Source organism: Eubalaena glacialis, chromosome 13, assembly GCF_028564815.1.
Source record: "Eubalaena glacialis isolate mEubGla1 chromosome 13, mEubGla1.1.hap2.+ XY, whole genome shotgun sequence".
Lineage (NCBI taxonomy): Eukaryota > Metazoa > Chordata > Mammalia > Artiodactyla > Balaenidae > Eubalaena > Eubalaena glacialis.
The window spans coordinates 24,441,197-24,456,760 of NC_083728.1; the positions used below are offsets into that span (position 1 = coordinate 24,441,197).

The 15,564-nt window shown below is 48.0% G+C and overlaps 1 protein-coding gene across 1 annotated transcript; it reads left to right on the plus strand.

Moving 5' to 3' along the window:
• The first annotated feature begins 1,027 nt into the window (after positions 1-1,027).
• On the plus strand, positions 1,028-4,735 carry GDF5 (growth differentiation factor 5). Its single transcript, XM_061209245.1, has 2 exons — positions 1,028-1,652; positions 3,861-4,735. Exons 1-2 carry the CDS (start codon positions 1,028-1,030, stop codon positions 4,733-4,735), a joined length of 1,500 nt encoding a protein of 499 aa, XP_061065228.1.
• The last annotated feature ends 10,829 nt before the right edge of the window (positions 4,736-15,564 follow it).

Consider the following 15,564-nt stretch of genomic DNA (forward strand, 5'->3'; position numbering starts at 1 on the left):
TAACAATCTGTGCTCAGTCAACGGCATTTGGGGGGAGGGGTGTAGTGGGTACTGATATTTTTCTGTCTCTGGGTCACCACAAGTTTAATAAAATAAAAGAAACTGTGGGTAAATGCTGCCATCTGTACTGCCCACCCCCCAACAAAAAATCAGGTCCCAGACTAGATGCAAAGGTTGCTTTAAAAACACCCCAAGGACTTAACTGAAAACCCACACTCCTCATGCTTCTGGGGCTTAAGATCCTTGAGTTCATTCCTCAGCATCTCTCCTCAGGAAGGTGGGGTGGGCTGCCCCGTGACGTGGAGGTAAAGACCCGTGAGTCTGCTCCGTGGGACTGAGAGGCACCCCCCCAAGCCTAGAAGCCCCCCTCGGGGCTGTGTGCCAAGAGCCCCCGTGAGCCATGGCCTCAGAGGGCAGTGGTGATTTTTTTCACATAAATATATCGCACTTAAATGAGTTTAGACAGCATGACATCAGAGAGTAATTAAATTGGTTTGGGTTGGAATTCCGTTTCCAATTCCTGAGTTCAGGTTTGTAAAAGATTTTTCTGAGCACCTGCAGGCATGTGTGTGTGTGTGTGTGTGTGTGTAAGTATTTTCACTGGAAAGGATTCAAAACTTAAAAAAAAAAAAAAAAAAAGAACTGGAGCACACAGGCAGCATTACGCCATTCTTCCTTCTTGGAAAAATCCCTCAGCCTTATACAAGCCTCCTTCAAGCCCTCAGTCAGTTGTGCAGGAGAAAGGGGGCGGTCGGCTTTCTCCTTTCAAGAACGAGTTATTTTCAGCTGCTGACTGGAGACGGTGCACGTCTGGATACGAGAGCATTTCCACTATGGGACTGGATACAAACACACACCCGGCAGACTTCAAGAGCCTCAGACTGAGGAGAAAGCCTTTCCTTCTGCTGCTACTGCTGCTGCCGCTGCTTTTGAGGGTCCACTCTTTTCATGGTTTTTCCTGCCAAACCAGAGGCACCTCCGCTGCTGCCACTGTTCTCTTTGGTGTCATTCAGCGGCTGGCCAGAGGATGAGACTCCCCAAAGTCCTCACTTTCTTGCTTTGGCACCTGGCTTGGCTGGACCTGGAATTCATCTGCACTGTGTTGGGTGCCCCTGACTTGGGCCAGAGACCCCAGGGGGCCAGGCCAGGATTGGCCAAAGCAGAAGCCAAGGAGAGGCCCCCTCTGGCCCAGAACATCTTCAGGCCGGGGGGTCACAGCTACAGTGGGGGGGCCACCAATGCCAGGGCAAAGGGGGGCACGGGGCAGACAGGAGCCCTGACACAGCCCAAGAAGGATGAATCCAAAAAGCTGCCCCCCAGATCGGGTGGCCCTGAACCCAAGCCAGGACACCCTCCCCAGACAAGGCAGGCTGCAACGCGGACTGTGACCCCAAAAGGACACCTTTCTGGGGGTAAGGCACCACCAAAGGCAGGATCTGTCCCCAGCCCCTTCCTGCTGAAGAAGGCCAGGGAACCTGGGTCCCCTCGAGAGCCCAAGGAGCCATTCCGCCCGCCCCCCATCACGCCCCACGAATACATGCTCTCGCTGTACAGGACGCTGTCCGAGGCTGACAGAAAGGGAGGCAACAGCAGCGTGAAGTTGGAGGCTGGCCTGGCCAACACCATCACCAGCTTTATTGACAAAGGGCAAGGTGAGGGGGTGGGGTGGCAGGGGCACGGCTCAGAGGGAGGGGCATCTGCATGCATGGAGGGGACTCTCAGAGCCCCGCCACTGCACTGGTGGGAGACGGTGTGTGCATCTGGCCTGGGTGGTGTCTGGGACTTGCCTCATACACTCCAGGTCCCAGGCTGCTGGCATGTCAGAGCTGGAGGGCACCTGGGGATCACCAAGTGTCATTCCTGCAAGGTGCAGAGGGGGTTACTGAAGCCCGGGAAGGAGACAAGACCTGCCTGTTGGTGGCAGAGTTGGGGACCAGACTCTAAGACTCTTGATTACCAGGCCATGCTCTGTGCTTATGTGAATTGGCCAGACTTTCCAGGCTGCAGGGGGTTGTAGGTTTTCTCAGATGGCAGAGAGAGAAATTAATCTCAGATACCCATGGTTTCTCCCACTTTGCCTTCGGGCTGGGGGTCAGAGGGGACAGGATAGGTGACGACAGTAAATGAGGCATAATGGAGTTCTGGAACAACCTCTAGATATACGAGGTGGGGCAGGGTGGACAACAGACCTAGGGTCTAACTCACCGTGTGACCTTGGGAAAGCCCCTTCTCCCTTTGAGGTCTCAGTTTCCCCATCAGTACAACCCTATGGAGGTTGGATTGGGTGATTTCTGAGAGCCCTTCAAATATGAAAACTTTTTGTCCTGTCCTAAACACACATCATTTTTATCATGAACCCAGGAGACGATCTGCTCCCCTCACTTCTCCCTCTGCCCACCCCACATCTCTGTCTTGGCTTTTCCTCTCAACTTGCTGTGTGATCTCAGCAAGTCCCTTCCCCTCTTAGGGCCTCAGTTTCTCCATAAGTGTGAAGAGGGAGGTGGACCTGATTGCTAGAGTTGCTGGCAGCTCATACGTTCTGGTTCTGGGAGTCTTGGGACTTTGGCTGGCAGGGTGGGGGAAGGGTCAGAGAGAGGAAGAGGTTCCTCATTAGAGCTGGCCAGTGGGGGAATGACAGAGGGCGGGGGGAGGCACAGAGGCAGCAGGTCTGGCTGAGGTTGGGGGAGGTGGCCTGGCTGCCTGCCCAGCCAGAGCAAGCTGTGACCCTTTGGGGAATCATAAAATAAGTCCCTGTGCCCCCCAGCTCTAAGGGAGCTTGGAGGGGGGAGATGGGGAGTTTAAAGGCCTAATTAGTCACCTTCTAGAGCAATATTATGAATGTTTCCCAATGGCAAATTGGTATTTAGGAAGGAGGGCGTGCTGATTCGGACATACTACTGAGCTTCTTATACACACACACAGCCTTATATTTATACGTACATGCTGAATCACACACACACGTACACACGTGCACACACACCTTACATATATACAAGGAATCTTCTTACATATATACAGACACATATACATACATATCCTTCAAATATTCACACAAGCCCAATCATACTTACATATAACATGTCACTCACATATGCATTACTTTTCATACTCACATGTGAACCGAATCATACATACACACACACACCAACTGTCATTCACACACACACACATTCACGTACCCAGCAGGGTAAGAAACATACACAACAAAATCATTAGACTGGGAAGCCAGGAAAATTGGATTATAGACCGGCTTTTTTGTTAACTTGCTGTGTGACTTTAGGTAAGTCACTCCCCTTCTCTGTCCCTCATCCGTAAAACAAGAACACTAAGATCTTCTTTAAGGCATGGTGTAGTAGAAGCAGCTCAGGATCCGGAGTAAAAAGTTCTAGGCTGGAGTTCCAGCTCTGCTTTTTCCCAGATGGGTGACCATGAGCAAGTTACTAACTTCTCTGAGCCTCAGGTTCCTCCCCTGGAAAAACAGGGGTCATTATAATGCCCGTTCCACCTATCTTACCAAAGAGAAATCATATTGGATAACAGATGGGAGAGGGGCAGGTAGAAGGCAGTTCTAAGGCTGATGGACCTCTGCTGTGCATCTCATTGACACAAACACCCAGAATCACTCAAATCAGCTACAGCCACATCTACAGATCAATAACCCTACTTGGTTGACTGTGTAGGAAGCTCCCTTATTTTGAAAAAGGCTCCCAGTGATTTGGGTCTTGGCCTCTGTCAGAGTGGGGAAGAGCTTAAATAATGTTCTCTCGAGGGGAGAAGAGCTGTGGTCCTTCCCTGAGGCCTTGAGGTGACCAGCTCCCCTGGTGAGGTTGCAGGGAATGACTTATGGGTGTTCTCTCTAGATGACCGAGGTCCTGCGGTCAGGAAGCAGAGGTACGTGTTTGACATTAGCGCCCTGGAGAAGGATGGGCTACTAGGGGCCGAGCTGCGGATCTTGCGGAAGAAGCCCTCGGACACAGCTAAGCCAGTGGCCCCTGGCAGTGGGCGAGCTGCCCAGCTGAAGCTGTCCAGCTGCCCCAGCGGCCGACAGCCGGCAGCCTTGCTGGATGTGCGTTCCTTGCCAGGCCTGGATGGATCTGGCTGGGAGGTGTTCGACATCTGGAAGCTCTTCCGAAACTTTAAGAACTCGGCCCAGCTGTGCCTGGAGCTGGAGGCCTGGGAACGGGGCCGGGCCGTGGACCTCCGTGGCCTGGGCTTTGACCGGGCTGCCCGGCAGGTCCATGAGAAGGCCCTGTTCCTGGTGTTTGGCCGCACCAAGAAACGGGACCTGTTCTTTAATGAGATTAAGGCCCGCTCTGGCCAAGATGATAAGACCGTGTACGAGTACCTGTTCAGCCAGCGGCGAAAGCGGCGGGCCCCACTGGCCACGCGTCAGGGCAAGCGGCCCAGCAAGAACCCCAAGGCCCGCTGCAGTCGGAAGGCGCTGCATGTCAACTTCAAGGACATGGGCTGGGACGACTGGATTATCGCGCCCCTGGAGTACGAGGCCTTCCACTGCGAGGGGCTATGCGAGTTCCCCCTGCGCTCCCACCTGGAGCCCACGAACCATGCAGTCATCCAGACCCTGATGAACTCCATGGACCCCGAGTCCACACCACCCACCTGCTGTGTGCCAACGCGGCTGAGTCCCATCAGCATCCTCTTCATTGACTCCGCCAACAACGTGGTCTATAAGCAGTATGAGGACATGGTCGTGGAGTCTTGTGGCTGCAGGTAGCAGCACTGGCCTCTGTCTTCCTGGGTGGTACATCCCAGGATGCTGGTCACAAGAGCCCCTCCACGCTCTCCTGGAATCACAGAGGGGTCGGGAAGCTACAGCCAGGAGCATCTACACAGCCTGCGTGAAAGGGGATTTGAACAGCCTTGTTCGCTCTCAGAGTGGGAATTGGGCTGAAGGTCTCTTTCTATCCACAAGTCCCCCTGTCTGAGGATTTCTGCCCTTCTGCTGCTCTGACTGGCAGGGACAGGCCCAGGGAGACAGACTCTGAATGGGACTGAGACCCAGGAGACCTTGTTTTCCATTGAGACTCAGCCCGCCACCTCTCCTTACCTGGACCTTCTCGACCTCTGGACTCTCCAGGGAGAGCTCTCCTTGGGAGAGGCACAGGTGCCACCTCCTCCTTGAATCACCATTGTGCTTGGTGACTTTCTGCCCCTGGGGCAGATGGATGCTGATTGGGCAGGGGTGGGAAAGAGGGGGAGCGGGTTTGGGCAGGGGTGAGGAGTGTGAGGCTCTTAGACTGTTAGATTAAAATGTACATTGATGAGATAAAAAACAAAACCATGCCTAAAACTGTGGCAGATTTCTTATTTACCCCAGGGGACCCAGTGACCCTTCAAAGAAAGACCGACCCAGAGAGGGGAGATGGGCTGCCTGAAGCAGAATGGGACAGAGAGCACAGGCTGAGCAGGGCCAGTGCTACCTCTAACCCCATTCCTGGTTTTCTTCCAGAGCTCCATCTATTCCACTGAGGCCTAGCAACAGAGTTAGGTTTTTTCCTTTTTGACATTCCTTAGTCAAGCTTGTTGTCTCCAAAATGGATCCCTTAAATGGGAGGGAAATTGGGGATTTCATTTCCTCTAAAGTCATCCCCACTTCATTCACCAGTGTCTGCTCTGTCTCCTCTCATCCCCATATCATACGCACAGAATCAACTGGTCACCATTTAAAGGGCCCTCCACCTCTCACTGGGGAACGTGGGCTGCCACGATCTCCTCTTCCCCTATTGGGGCATCTCTTTTCTGTCACTGACCACTGTTCCTCACATGATCTTACCTGTGATCTCATCTTAACTGCTACCCTCCAGTTCAGCACACATTCCACCCCTTCAGCTCTAGAAACAACTGGAGCTCCTCCCCTTTATATTATACTGTATATAAATACATAATTATACATTATACATTAGTAACCTCCCCACTGACCTTACTGACCTTAGACGGACCAATGCCAGACACATTCCTGCTTGGGGCTTGGCCCAGACTAAATGCCCACTTCCCTTTTCCACTAGAACCTATGGGGAAGAGCGAGGCATGAACTCTTGGGAGGGGAATACAGCCTTCTGGTAGGGAAATTTGGGCACCTGAGTCCTTGTTCCAAGGGCTCAGGACCAGGTTCTGCCTGGCTGAAGAAAGGGAGGACCAGGAGAAGAGAGCCTAGGCCTCAGCTTCCCACCCAGGGGGCCTCAAAATTTCCCCCATCTCTCTCCAGCTGGGTCTTCGATTCCCAGGGCTCCTAGCCAAAGCTGTTTCAACAGTAAGGATTCTTGCCCAGCTCTGGGCAGATCCTGTGTTTCTTCCCTCTAGGCCTGAAACCTGGGTTGTCAGGACCTGAAGCAAGAGCCCAGGGTGGGGGGCAGCATACCTTCGAGCTACCTCCCTGGCTTGGAGGCCATTCCCTGTCCCTGAGGGGCCAGCCTGAGCCTGGAGCCTAGCCCTCCCTGGCCGACTTTCGTTGTGTTTGGCTGGGGGCAGGCCCACAAGCTCTGGAAGTAAACAAAGGAGCTGCATGGCAGACAGAGTTCTGGTGTATGTGAGAGAAGAGTGAGCCTGGAAGGGAGGTGCCCGGGGAGGCCAAGCAGTGGGCTGTGGACACAGGGAGAGCAGTGTAGAAGCAGGGTGGCTGGAGACCCAGGGGCAGAGAGGCAGGGGACCAAGGGGTCACAGGTGGGGCGGGCTCCTACATGTACTGATTTCCTGGGCTGTACGTCCCTAGTTTCTTGGAAAGTCTGACAGATTGGAGCTCTCCCTGCCTTATCCCTATCAGAGAGCTTCAAGGACTCTCAGCCACGGTGCTCTTCCTGCTGAGGCCCAGGCATTGAATTGAATGTTGTGGCTCCAGCTTGATATCCTAGGAGCTTCCTCTCCCCCCTCCACTTGTCCTACAACACTCTTTCGCAAGAGAACCACTCAGACTCTGTACCTGCCCCCATTTCCCACCCAGACTATGGGGAGCCAATCAGATCATTGTGGGTGGGAACAGCCCTTCCATCCTAACCGTCAGATCTGTTCAACTGCCTCCTTGGAAAATTATCCCCACCAGGCACCCACCTCCAGTCCCAATCATAACAGGCTGCATACTTGTACAGGGCATTCTCGCGCCAAAGGATTCAAGGCTTATATCGTTCTTTAGAGTTCACAAACACTCTCTCAGCTGTGGCCTCACAGCTCTGCTGGGCTCAAAAGGCAGCCCAGTTTCAAATTTCAAGATTTGTCACTTAGAGTTAGAGGCCTTGGGCAAGTCGCCTAATTCCATGAACCTTGATTTCCTCATTTGTGGAAAAAAAGGCGGGGGGGAAGGGTAAACGATGTACCTATTTCATAAGGCTAACTGTGAGGTTACGAAAGACACTCAGCACAGTAGCTGGCACAGAGGTGGCACTCAACAAATGTTAGCTGTTATCATTATTGTGCCTCAAACAATCTTGTGAAGCAGGCAGGGCAAGGAATATTACCCTCTGCTCCCCTATTTTTACAGATGAGAAGCTAACAATCCAGGGAGGTAACTGCAGGTCTCCTGCAGGTCTCTGTATTCTTTGTACCACTCTTGCCACTTTTCTGGACCCCCAATTCCACTGACCCCAGTCTCGGCAAGTAGTAGAATTATCTTCCCGGGGCTTGGCGCCCTGGTCTTAAAGTATCTCCTTGGGGACACAGAATATTGTTAGTTCCTAGGGAGAAATAGCTAAGCATAGAGTTTAGGGCAGGGAAAATGGGAGGCCCATAGCAGAGGAAAGAAGTGAGGCCCCCAAAGCTCTGATGCCACCTCTTGGCCTCTTCCACATCCCCGTGTCCCAGGGCCACAAGCTGGAGAGTCAGCTTTTCTAGGGCTTGGAACACACAACCTTGGGAAGCCTCTGACTTCACAATTAGTTCTTTTGATCTGAATATAATGTGAGGAAGCAGAGTCAAGCAGAATAGTCATATACGCTTAGGAGTCAAGCAGATCTGGGTTCCAGTTCTAGTTCCACCACTTTCCAGCTGAGTGACTTTGAGCAAGTTACTTAACCTCTCTAGTTTCTCTAACTTTAAAAGAGTAATATCAAATTTAATGGACCTGGGACGCAGGAAAGGGGATATTCATTCATTCCATCCATCTTTGATCCATCTATTCATTTATTAACCAGTAAATATTTATTGAGGGTCTTCTATGGCCCAATACTGTTCTGAATGTTGGGGTAATAATAAAAACTACAGTGTTTACTGAGGGCTTATTATGTGCCGGGTACTGTGCTTAGCACTTTACATGAAGTCTCTTATCTTGCAATGATCATGCCTTCAAGTTCCATGCATGAATGAAAGAGAAAATAAAGATCCCAAAGGATGCTAAGATGGTAAGATAATAGTCTGAGTCAAAGGAAATGAAATAAAACAGGGGGGAAAGTCATCAGAATGCATGAAACCAACCATACAAGTACAAGATATGAAGTGTGATTTCACAACTTCAGATGGGAAAGAGATAGTGTTGTAGGTAGCTGTGAACTCAGTAGAATCAACTGAATATGATGTGGGTGCCTAAATGCAAATACAAGTGTGGGCTTTATTAATAGATATGTACCGTACAAACCCAAAGAAACTGTGGTTCTGCTCTCTTAGCAGGACTTGGGGAGTGTGGGGATGGAGAGAATAAGGGAGAAGCAGAGTCAAGGGTGAATCCTGTGGTTTTTTGCTTGAGCAACTGGGCGGACGGTGTGCCATTCAACAACAATGAAAAGAGAGAACACAGAAGGAGGACAGATTTTGAGAGGAAGATGATGAGGTCAGTTTTGGACACGTCAAGTTTGAAGAACTCTTACAAGATTAGCTTTAACTAAGAAAAACGGCAATTCTTCCATTGAAATGATATAAAGAAGAAAGGATACATGCACGCTATACAAGCAGGTTTGTTAGTTTGGTGGTGGGAAGTTGAGTTTCCTTCTGATGGCTTCTAATTTCTTTTTTCTCTGTGAAGCAGGAGGTGAGGCTATCTGTTCAGAGACAGTAAGAAGTGGTCAGAGTCAAGGAACGTGGAACAGGTTCCTGTTATGGGTTGAATTGTGTCCCTCAAAAAAATATGTTAAAGTCCAGCCCCCCTGCCCCTAACCTATGAATATAACCTTATCTGGAAAAAGGATCTTCACAGATGTAATCAAGTTAAGATAAGGTCATCAGGGTGGGCTCTAATCCAGTACGAGTGGAGTCCTTATAAGATGAGAAGAGACACAGAGACAGGCACAAAAGGAGAAGTCCATGTGATGACAGAGGCAGAGGTTGGAGTTAAAAAAACCAAGAAACAGCAAGGATTCCTGGCAATGACCAGAAGCTAGGAAGAGACAAGGAAATATCCTCCTCCCATAGAGCCTTCAGATAGAGCGTGATCCTTGTCAACACTTTGATTTTGGACTTCTTATCTCCAGAACTGTGAGACAACACATTTCCATTGTTTTACGCCACCTGGATTGGTTTTTTTTGTTTGTTATGGAAGTCCTAGGAATCTAATACAGTTATAAACAGTAGTTTTGGAGAAGGGGGGCAGAGTTGAGCGTAATAAAGGTTGGTATCCATATTTGATGGTACCAATATGTTCCTTGCATGATTTTCTCCAATAGTACTCAATAACCTAGATGCAGCCATGGTGTCTCTCTAGGTGAGGGGGCAGGGATAGAAAGACATTTGAGCAAGGGAGTTATATTGCAAGAGATAAGCTATTAAAGTGACAGACTGTATGATCTGAGGTAGGTAGAAGGAGAGAGATGAGAGGGTTGACAGACTACTGTGTAAAGAGAAGAGATAAAAAGCCTGGAGGTCTCAATGGGGTAGAAATGACAAGTGTACTAGGAATGAATGGACACTTAAAGAGTAGGATGGTGAGGGAATTCCCTGGCTGTCCAGTGGTTAGGGCTCCGTGCTTCCACTGCATGGGGCACAGGTTCGATCCCTGGTCGGGGAACTAAGATCCTGCAAGCCGCACGGTGTGGCCAAAAAAAAAAAAAAAAAAAAGGACGGTGAGAACCCAGAATGGCATAAATTAAAATAATTAAAACAATTCTGGTGATGAGGTTCAGGAATTGGCCATGGGAATGGGCGGCTGGACACTTCATAGAAATGGAATCATACTCATACAGTATGTAGCCTTTTGCGATTGACTTCTTTCACTTAGCATAATGTTTTCAAGGGTCAGCCATATTGTAGTGTATCAGTAGTTCATTCCTTGTTATTGCTGAGAAACAATCTATTTTCTGGATATATCACATTTTATTTATCCATTTCATCAGTTGAAGGATATTTAGGTTGTTTTTGGCTAATATGAATAATGTTGTGATGAACAACCATATACAATTTTTTGTGTGGGCATATGTTTTAATTTCTCTTAACCTAGGAATGGAATCACTGGGCCATATGGTAACTCTATGTTTATCATTTTTAGGAACAACCAGACTGTTTTCCAAACATCATACATACATCAATGTATGAGGGATCCAGTTTTTCCACATCCTTGTCAGCACTTTGTATTACATGTCTGCTTGATTATAGCCATCTAGTGGGCATGTGAAGTGGTATCTCATTGTGTGTATGTGTGTGTGTGTGTGTGTGTGTGTGTGTGTGTGTGTGTGTGTGTTTCCCTAATGATTAATAATGTTGATCATCTTTTCATTAGCTTCTTGACCATTTGTATATCTTCTTTGGAGAGACGTCTATTCAAATCCTTTGCCCATTTTTGACTGGGTGTTTATTTTTTTATTACTGAGTTGTAGACTTCTTTGGATATTCTGGATACAAGTCCCTTATCAGATATGTGATTTACAAATATTTTCTCCCATTCTATACCTTTTCACTTTCTTGATGGTATCTTTTGCAACATAAAAGTTTAAATTTTTATGTAGTCCAATTTATCTATTTTTTCTTTTGTTATTTGTACTTTGGATGTTTTATCTAAGAAGGCTTTGCCTAAAACAAGGTCACAAAGATTTACTCTTATGTTTTCTTCTAAGAGCTTTATAGTTTAGCTCTTATATTTGGATCTATGATCCATTTTGAGTTAATTGTCCATATGGTGTGAAATAGGAGTCCAACTTCATTCTTTTGCATTGTCTTTTAAAATTTTTGTGAATATGTATTATACCTCCACAACTGCAATATGCCTGAGGGCAAGGACCAAGTTCTACTTCTTTGTATTTTCCATAAAACCAGTGAGTAAATTTTTTTTTCAGAATAAGGTTTTGAGAGTGATATGGATATTTTTCTTTCAATTTTATTTTATTTGATTATTATTATTTCAGCCGCACTGTGCTGCTTGCAAGATCTTAGTTCACCGACCAGGGATCAAACCCGGGCCCCTGGCAGTGGAAGCTCAGATCCCTAACCATTGGACTACCAGGGAATTCCCTTTTCTTTCCATTTTAAAGGTAATTATATAGATACGGTACAAACTCCAAACAATGCAAAAGGATATATAGTGAAAAAAATGTCTCCTTTCCAGACCTAACCTCCTAGTCTCCCAGCCCTCTTCTTCAGAATCAACCGCCATAACCACTATTACCAGTTTCTTGTGTTTCCTTCTAGTGATTTTCTACAGCTACACTAGCACATACTTAGAATAGGATCCAAAGTCTTTACCATGGCCAACAAGCTCCCCCATGATCTGGCCTCTAGGGCCACCTTGTCAACCTCATCTCTTACCATACTCTTCCTTATTCATTTGGCTCCAGGCCATGATAACCTCCTTTCTCTTCCTTGGAAACACCAAGCATTCTCTCATGTTGGGACCTTTGCACTTGTGTTCTCTCTGCCCAGCATGCTCTTTTCCAAGATATTTACATGGGTCACTCTCTCATTTCATTCACATTTCTTTTTTTTTTTTTTTTGGCTGTGCCACACGGCTTGCAGGATCTCAGTTCCCCAACCAGGGATTGAACCCAGACCCCCGGCAGTGAAAGCACCGAGTCCTAACCACTGGACTGCCAGGGAATGCCCCTGAACCTTTTTCTTGACAATATCATCACCTTCTTTGCACTGATGACATCTATTCCATGGCCTGGAAAAGCAATCCTTTATTGACTCCAACTATCAACTCTCTCCTCTGCTAATCCCAAGCTAGCTAATGATTTTGAAGAAAAATCACATAGAAATAGATTGATGCCATTAAAATTTTTGCTCTTAAGTGTATAAGAATATTCATGGAAACATTGGTCATAAGAACAACAACAAAAAGAAACAAACTATATGCCATATATATCATATGATAGAACAGCTGTTAAAAGGAAATGAACTTGATCTATATAGAGCAACATATATAGAATTTTAAAAAGAAACTAGTAAAAAGAAGGAAGCAGCAAAATAAAACAAAACTATGCTGTCAATTAAGTTAAAAAAAAAAAAAAGGAGAAAAAAGAAAACCCACACCAACCAGAAAGACATATTTTCTAAGGGAAAATGTATATGTATGTGAAAGCATTAAAAAAGATCTGAAAGGAAATTCAATTTTAGAGAGGGTGGAAGGTTGGGATTCAAGGTGATGGTAAAAAGGGACTTTAACTTTATCTGTAACATGCTAATTTTTAGAAAATACAGTGTAATCATAAATCACTTTTTAATTTAAAATTAATTAATAAATTATAATTTATAAAGTGGAGAGTTACCAGCTTCAACTAGATTCTCCATATTTCACTGGCCCCTTTTTCTTTCATTCTCTGTTAAACTTTAAACTTTCTCCTTCTTCTAAACTATAATCTCATACCATCTGCCTTCCTCTGAGTCGAAAAACTTTCTTGCCAAGTTAACAGAGAAAATAGAAGCCATCAGAAATGAAATTAAATATCAATCTTTTCTCTTGTCCCCAACATCTTAGTTCGTCATCTCTTGTGTGAATTATTTACTTGGTCTTAAATTTGCACAGTTTTTGTATCACATTTGCTTCTTGAATCTGATTAACAAGAATATTGCTCTTACCCCCCCTTTTTTTTATAGATAGGTAGTTTTTAAAAAAAATAATAATAAATTTATTTATTTATTTTTGGCTGCATTGTTTTTTTTTTTTTTTAAATTAATTTATTTATTTTTGGCTGTGTTGGGTCTTCGTTTCTGTGCGAGGGCTTTCTCTAGTTGTGGCAAGCGGGGGCCACTCTTCATCGCAGTGCGCGGGCCTCTCACAATCGCGGCCTCTCTTGTTGCGGAGCACAGGCTCCAGATGCGCAGGCTCAGTAGTTGTGGCTCACGGGCCTAGTTGCTCCGCGGCATGTGGGATCTTCCCAGACCAGGGCTCGAACCCGTGTCCCCTGCATTGGCAGGCAGATTCTCAACCACTGCGCCACCAGGGAAGCCCTGCATTGGGTTTTCATTGCTGCCCACGGGCTTTCTCCAGTTGCAGTGAGCGGGGGCTACTCTTCGTTGTGGTGCGCGGGCTTCTTGCTGTGGTGGCTTCTCTTGTTGCAGAGCACGGGCTCTAGGCCCACGGGCTTCAGTAGTTGTGGCACACAGGCTCAGTAGTTGTGGCTTGCGGGCTCTAGAGCACAGGCTCAGTAGCTGTAGGAAGGGAAGTGCCCCCCCCCGTTTTTAAAAATAAATTTATTTATTTATGTATTTTTGGCTGCATTGGGTCTTTGTTGTTGTGTGCGGGCTTTCTCTAGTTGTGGCGAGCAGGGACTACTCTTCGTTGCGGTGAGCGGGCTTCTCATTGCAGTGGCTTCTCTTGTTGCAGAGCATGGTCTCTAGGTGCGCAGGCTTCAGTAGTTGTGGCTCACGGGCTCTAGAGCGCAGGCTCAGTAGTTGTGGTGCACGGGCTTAGCTGCTCCGTGGCATGTGGGATCTTCCCGGACTAGGTATCGAACCCGTGTCCCCTGCATTGGCAGGCGGATTCTTAATCACTGCACCACCAGGGAAGCCGGGAAATCCCCCTTTTTAATATGTGATGCCACTTGTCCTAACTTATGTGTGGGAGCGCTACACCACTGTTTTCAATACCAAACACATAAGCTGTCCACTTGAGTGCAAAGCATCTAAAAGGTAGTTTCTAAAGGGTAGTTTCCTTCCCATGTTATTATTATCATTATTTTTAATTTCGTTGCGCTGGGTCTTAGTTGCTGCAGGCGGGCTCCTTAGTTGTGGCATGTGAACTCTTAGTTGCAGCATGCATGTGGGATCTAGTTCCCTGACCAGGGATCGAACCTGGGCCCCCGGCATTGGGAGGGCAGGGTCCTATCCACTGTGCCACCAGGGAAGTCCCCGCATGTTATTCTCTAGTTTAGCTCTTTGTTCCCTTCATAGCACTTACCACAATTTTTAACTATTTTATTTTTTTCATCGGCTTACTAGACTTTTGTGATACAGCACCTCCAGCCTCTCCCCCCCACCCCCAGGTCTATGAGCTCCAGGAAGCCAGTATCCACACCTGTCTTGTGTCCAGCACATAGTGACCATTCAGTGGGTCTATGTTGACTGAATGAAAGGGAAGGGAGTCCTTCAGCACCCTGCCCTTCTGCTCCCAGTCACCCCAGGAGCACTGACACCTTCTCTCCTCTACTGTTCTTGGGATACAATGAATGCAAGAGGTCTTCTAGCCAAGGCCATTCTCTCCCAACCTCCTGTGGAAACTCTTTGCGTCCTTGATTCTTTCTTCTGTATCTTCATCTTTATAATAATTTCCTATCAATACTCAAAGATGCTCCCAATCACAACCAACCAACCAGAAACCCCTAAGGTTCCTTCTTCAGGTCTCAGGTCAGCATGTGACCACCCTCTTCCCCTGAATTTCAGGACTCAGCCATGCCCTGTGTTCCTCCTCCTACTCTTTCTCAGGCTCGTTTTAGAGAGTCCTTTTTTTTTTTTTCCAGTAATTGGCTGGGTTGGGTCCTCATTGCTGCGCGCGGGCTTTCTCTAGTTGCGGGCGAGCAGGGGCTGCTCTTCATTGCGGTGCATGGGCTTCGCATTGCAGTGGCTTCTCTTGTTGCGGAGCACGGGCTCTAGGTGCGTGGGGTCAGTAGTTATGGCTCGCAGGCTCAGTAGTTGTGGCGCACAGGCTTAGTTGCTCCGCGGCATGTGGGATCTTCCAGGACCAGGGCTCGAACTTGCGTCCCCTGCATTGGCAGGCGGGTTCTTAACCACTGCACCACCAGGGAAGTCCCTTAGGGAGTCCTGAAGTTCTAGGATTCTCCCAGGATTCTGTTCTTTTCAACCATCGGTGAAAAGGGGGGAATCCTTGTGGGCACAGAGTCTGGGAAAGAGGGACTCCGACAAGGTGGTGCTGAAGAGTGAGGCTGGGTGAGGTAGGTTAATGAAAGAGCTATGAAAAGCCCGAGGCAGAGGTCAAAGAGGACAGGTGTTGCGATGACTTGAGCCTCCGCGACGTGTCTGGCAGAGACTAGCAAGACCGGGAGGCGCGCGCGCGTCCCAACCGTCCGGCCGCGCCCCAGGCCCTGCCTCCTCGCGCACAGCGGCAAAAGCGCGCGCTCGTGTGCGCAGCGACATCTGTGCGCCTGCGCCGCCGTTGCCGGGCATCCGCCGGTGAAAAGATGACCTAGCGGAGGGGTGGTGGCAGCGGGGACTCCGGAAGCCCACCTTTCACCCGGAAATGGT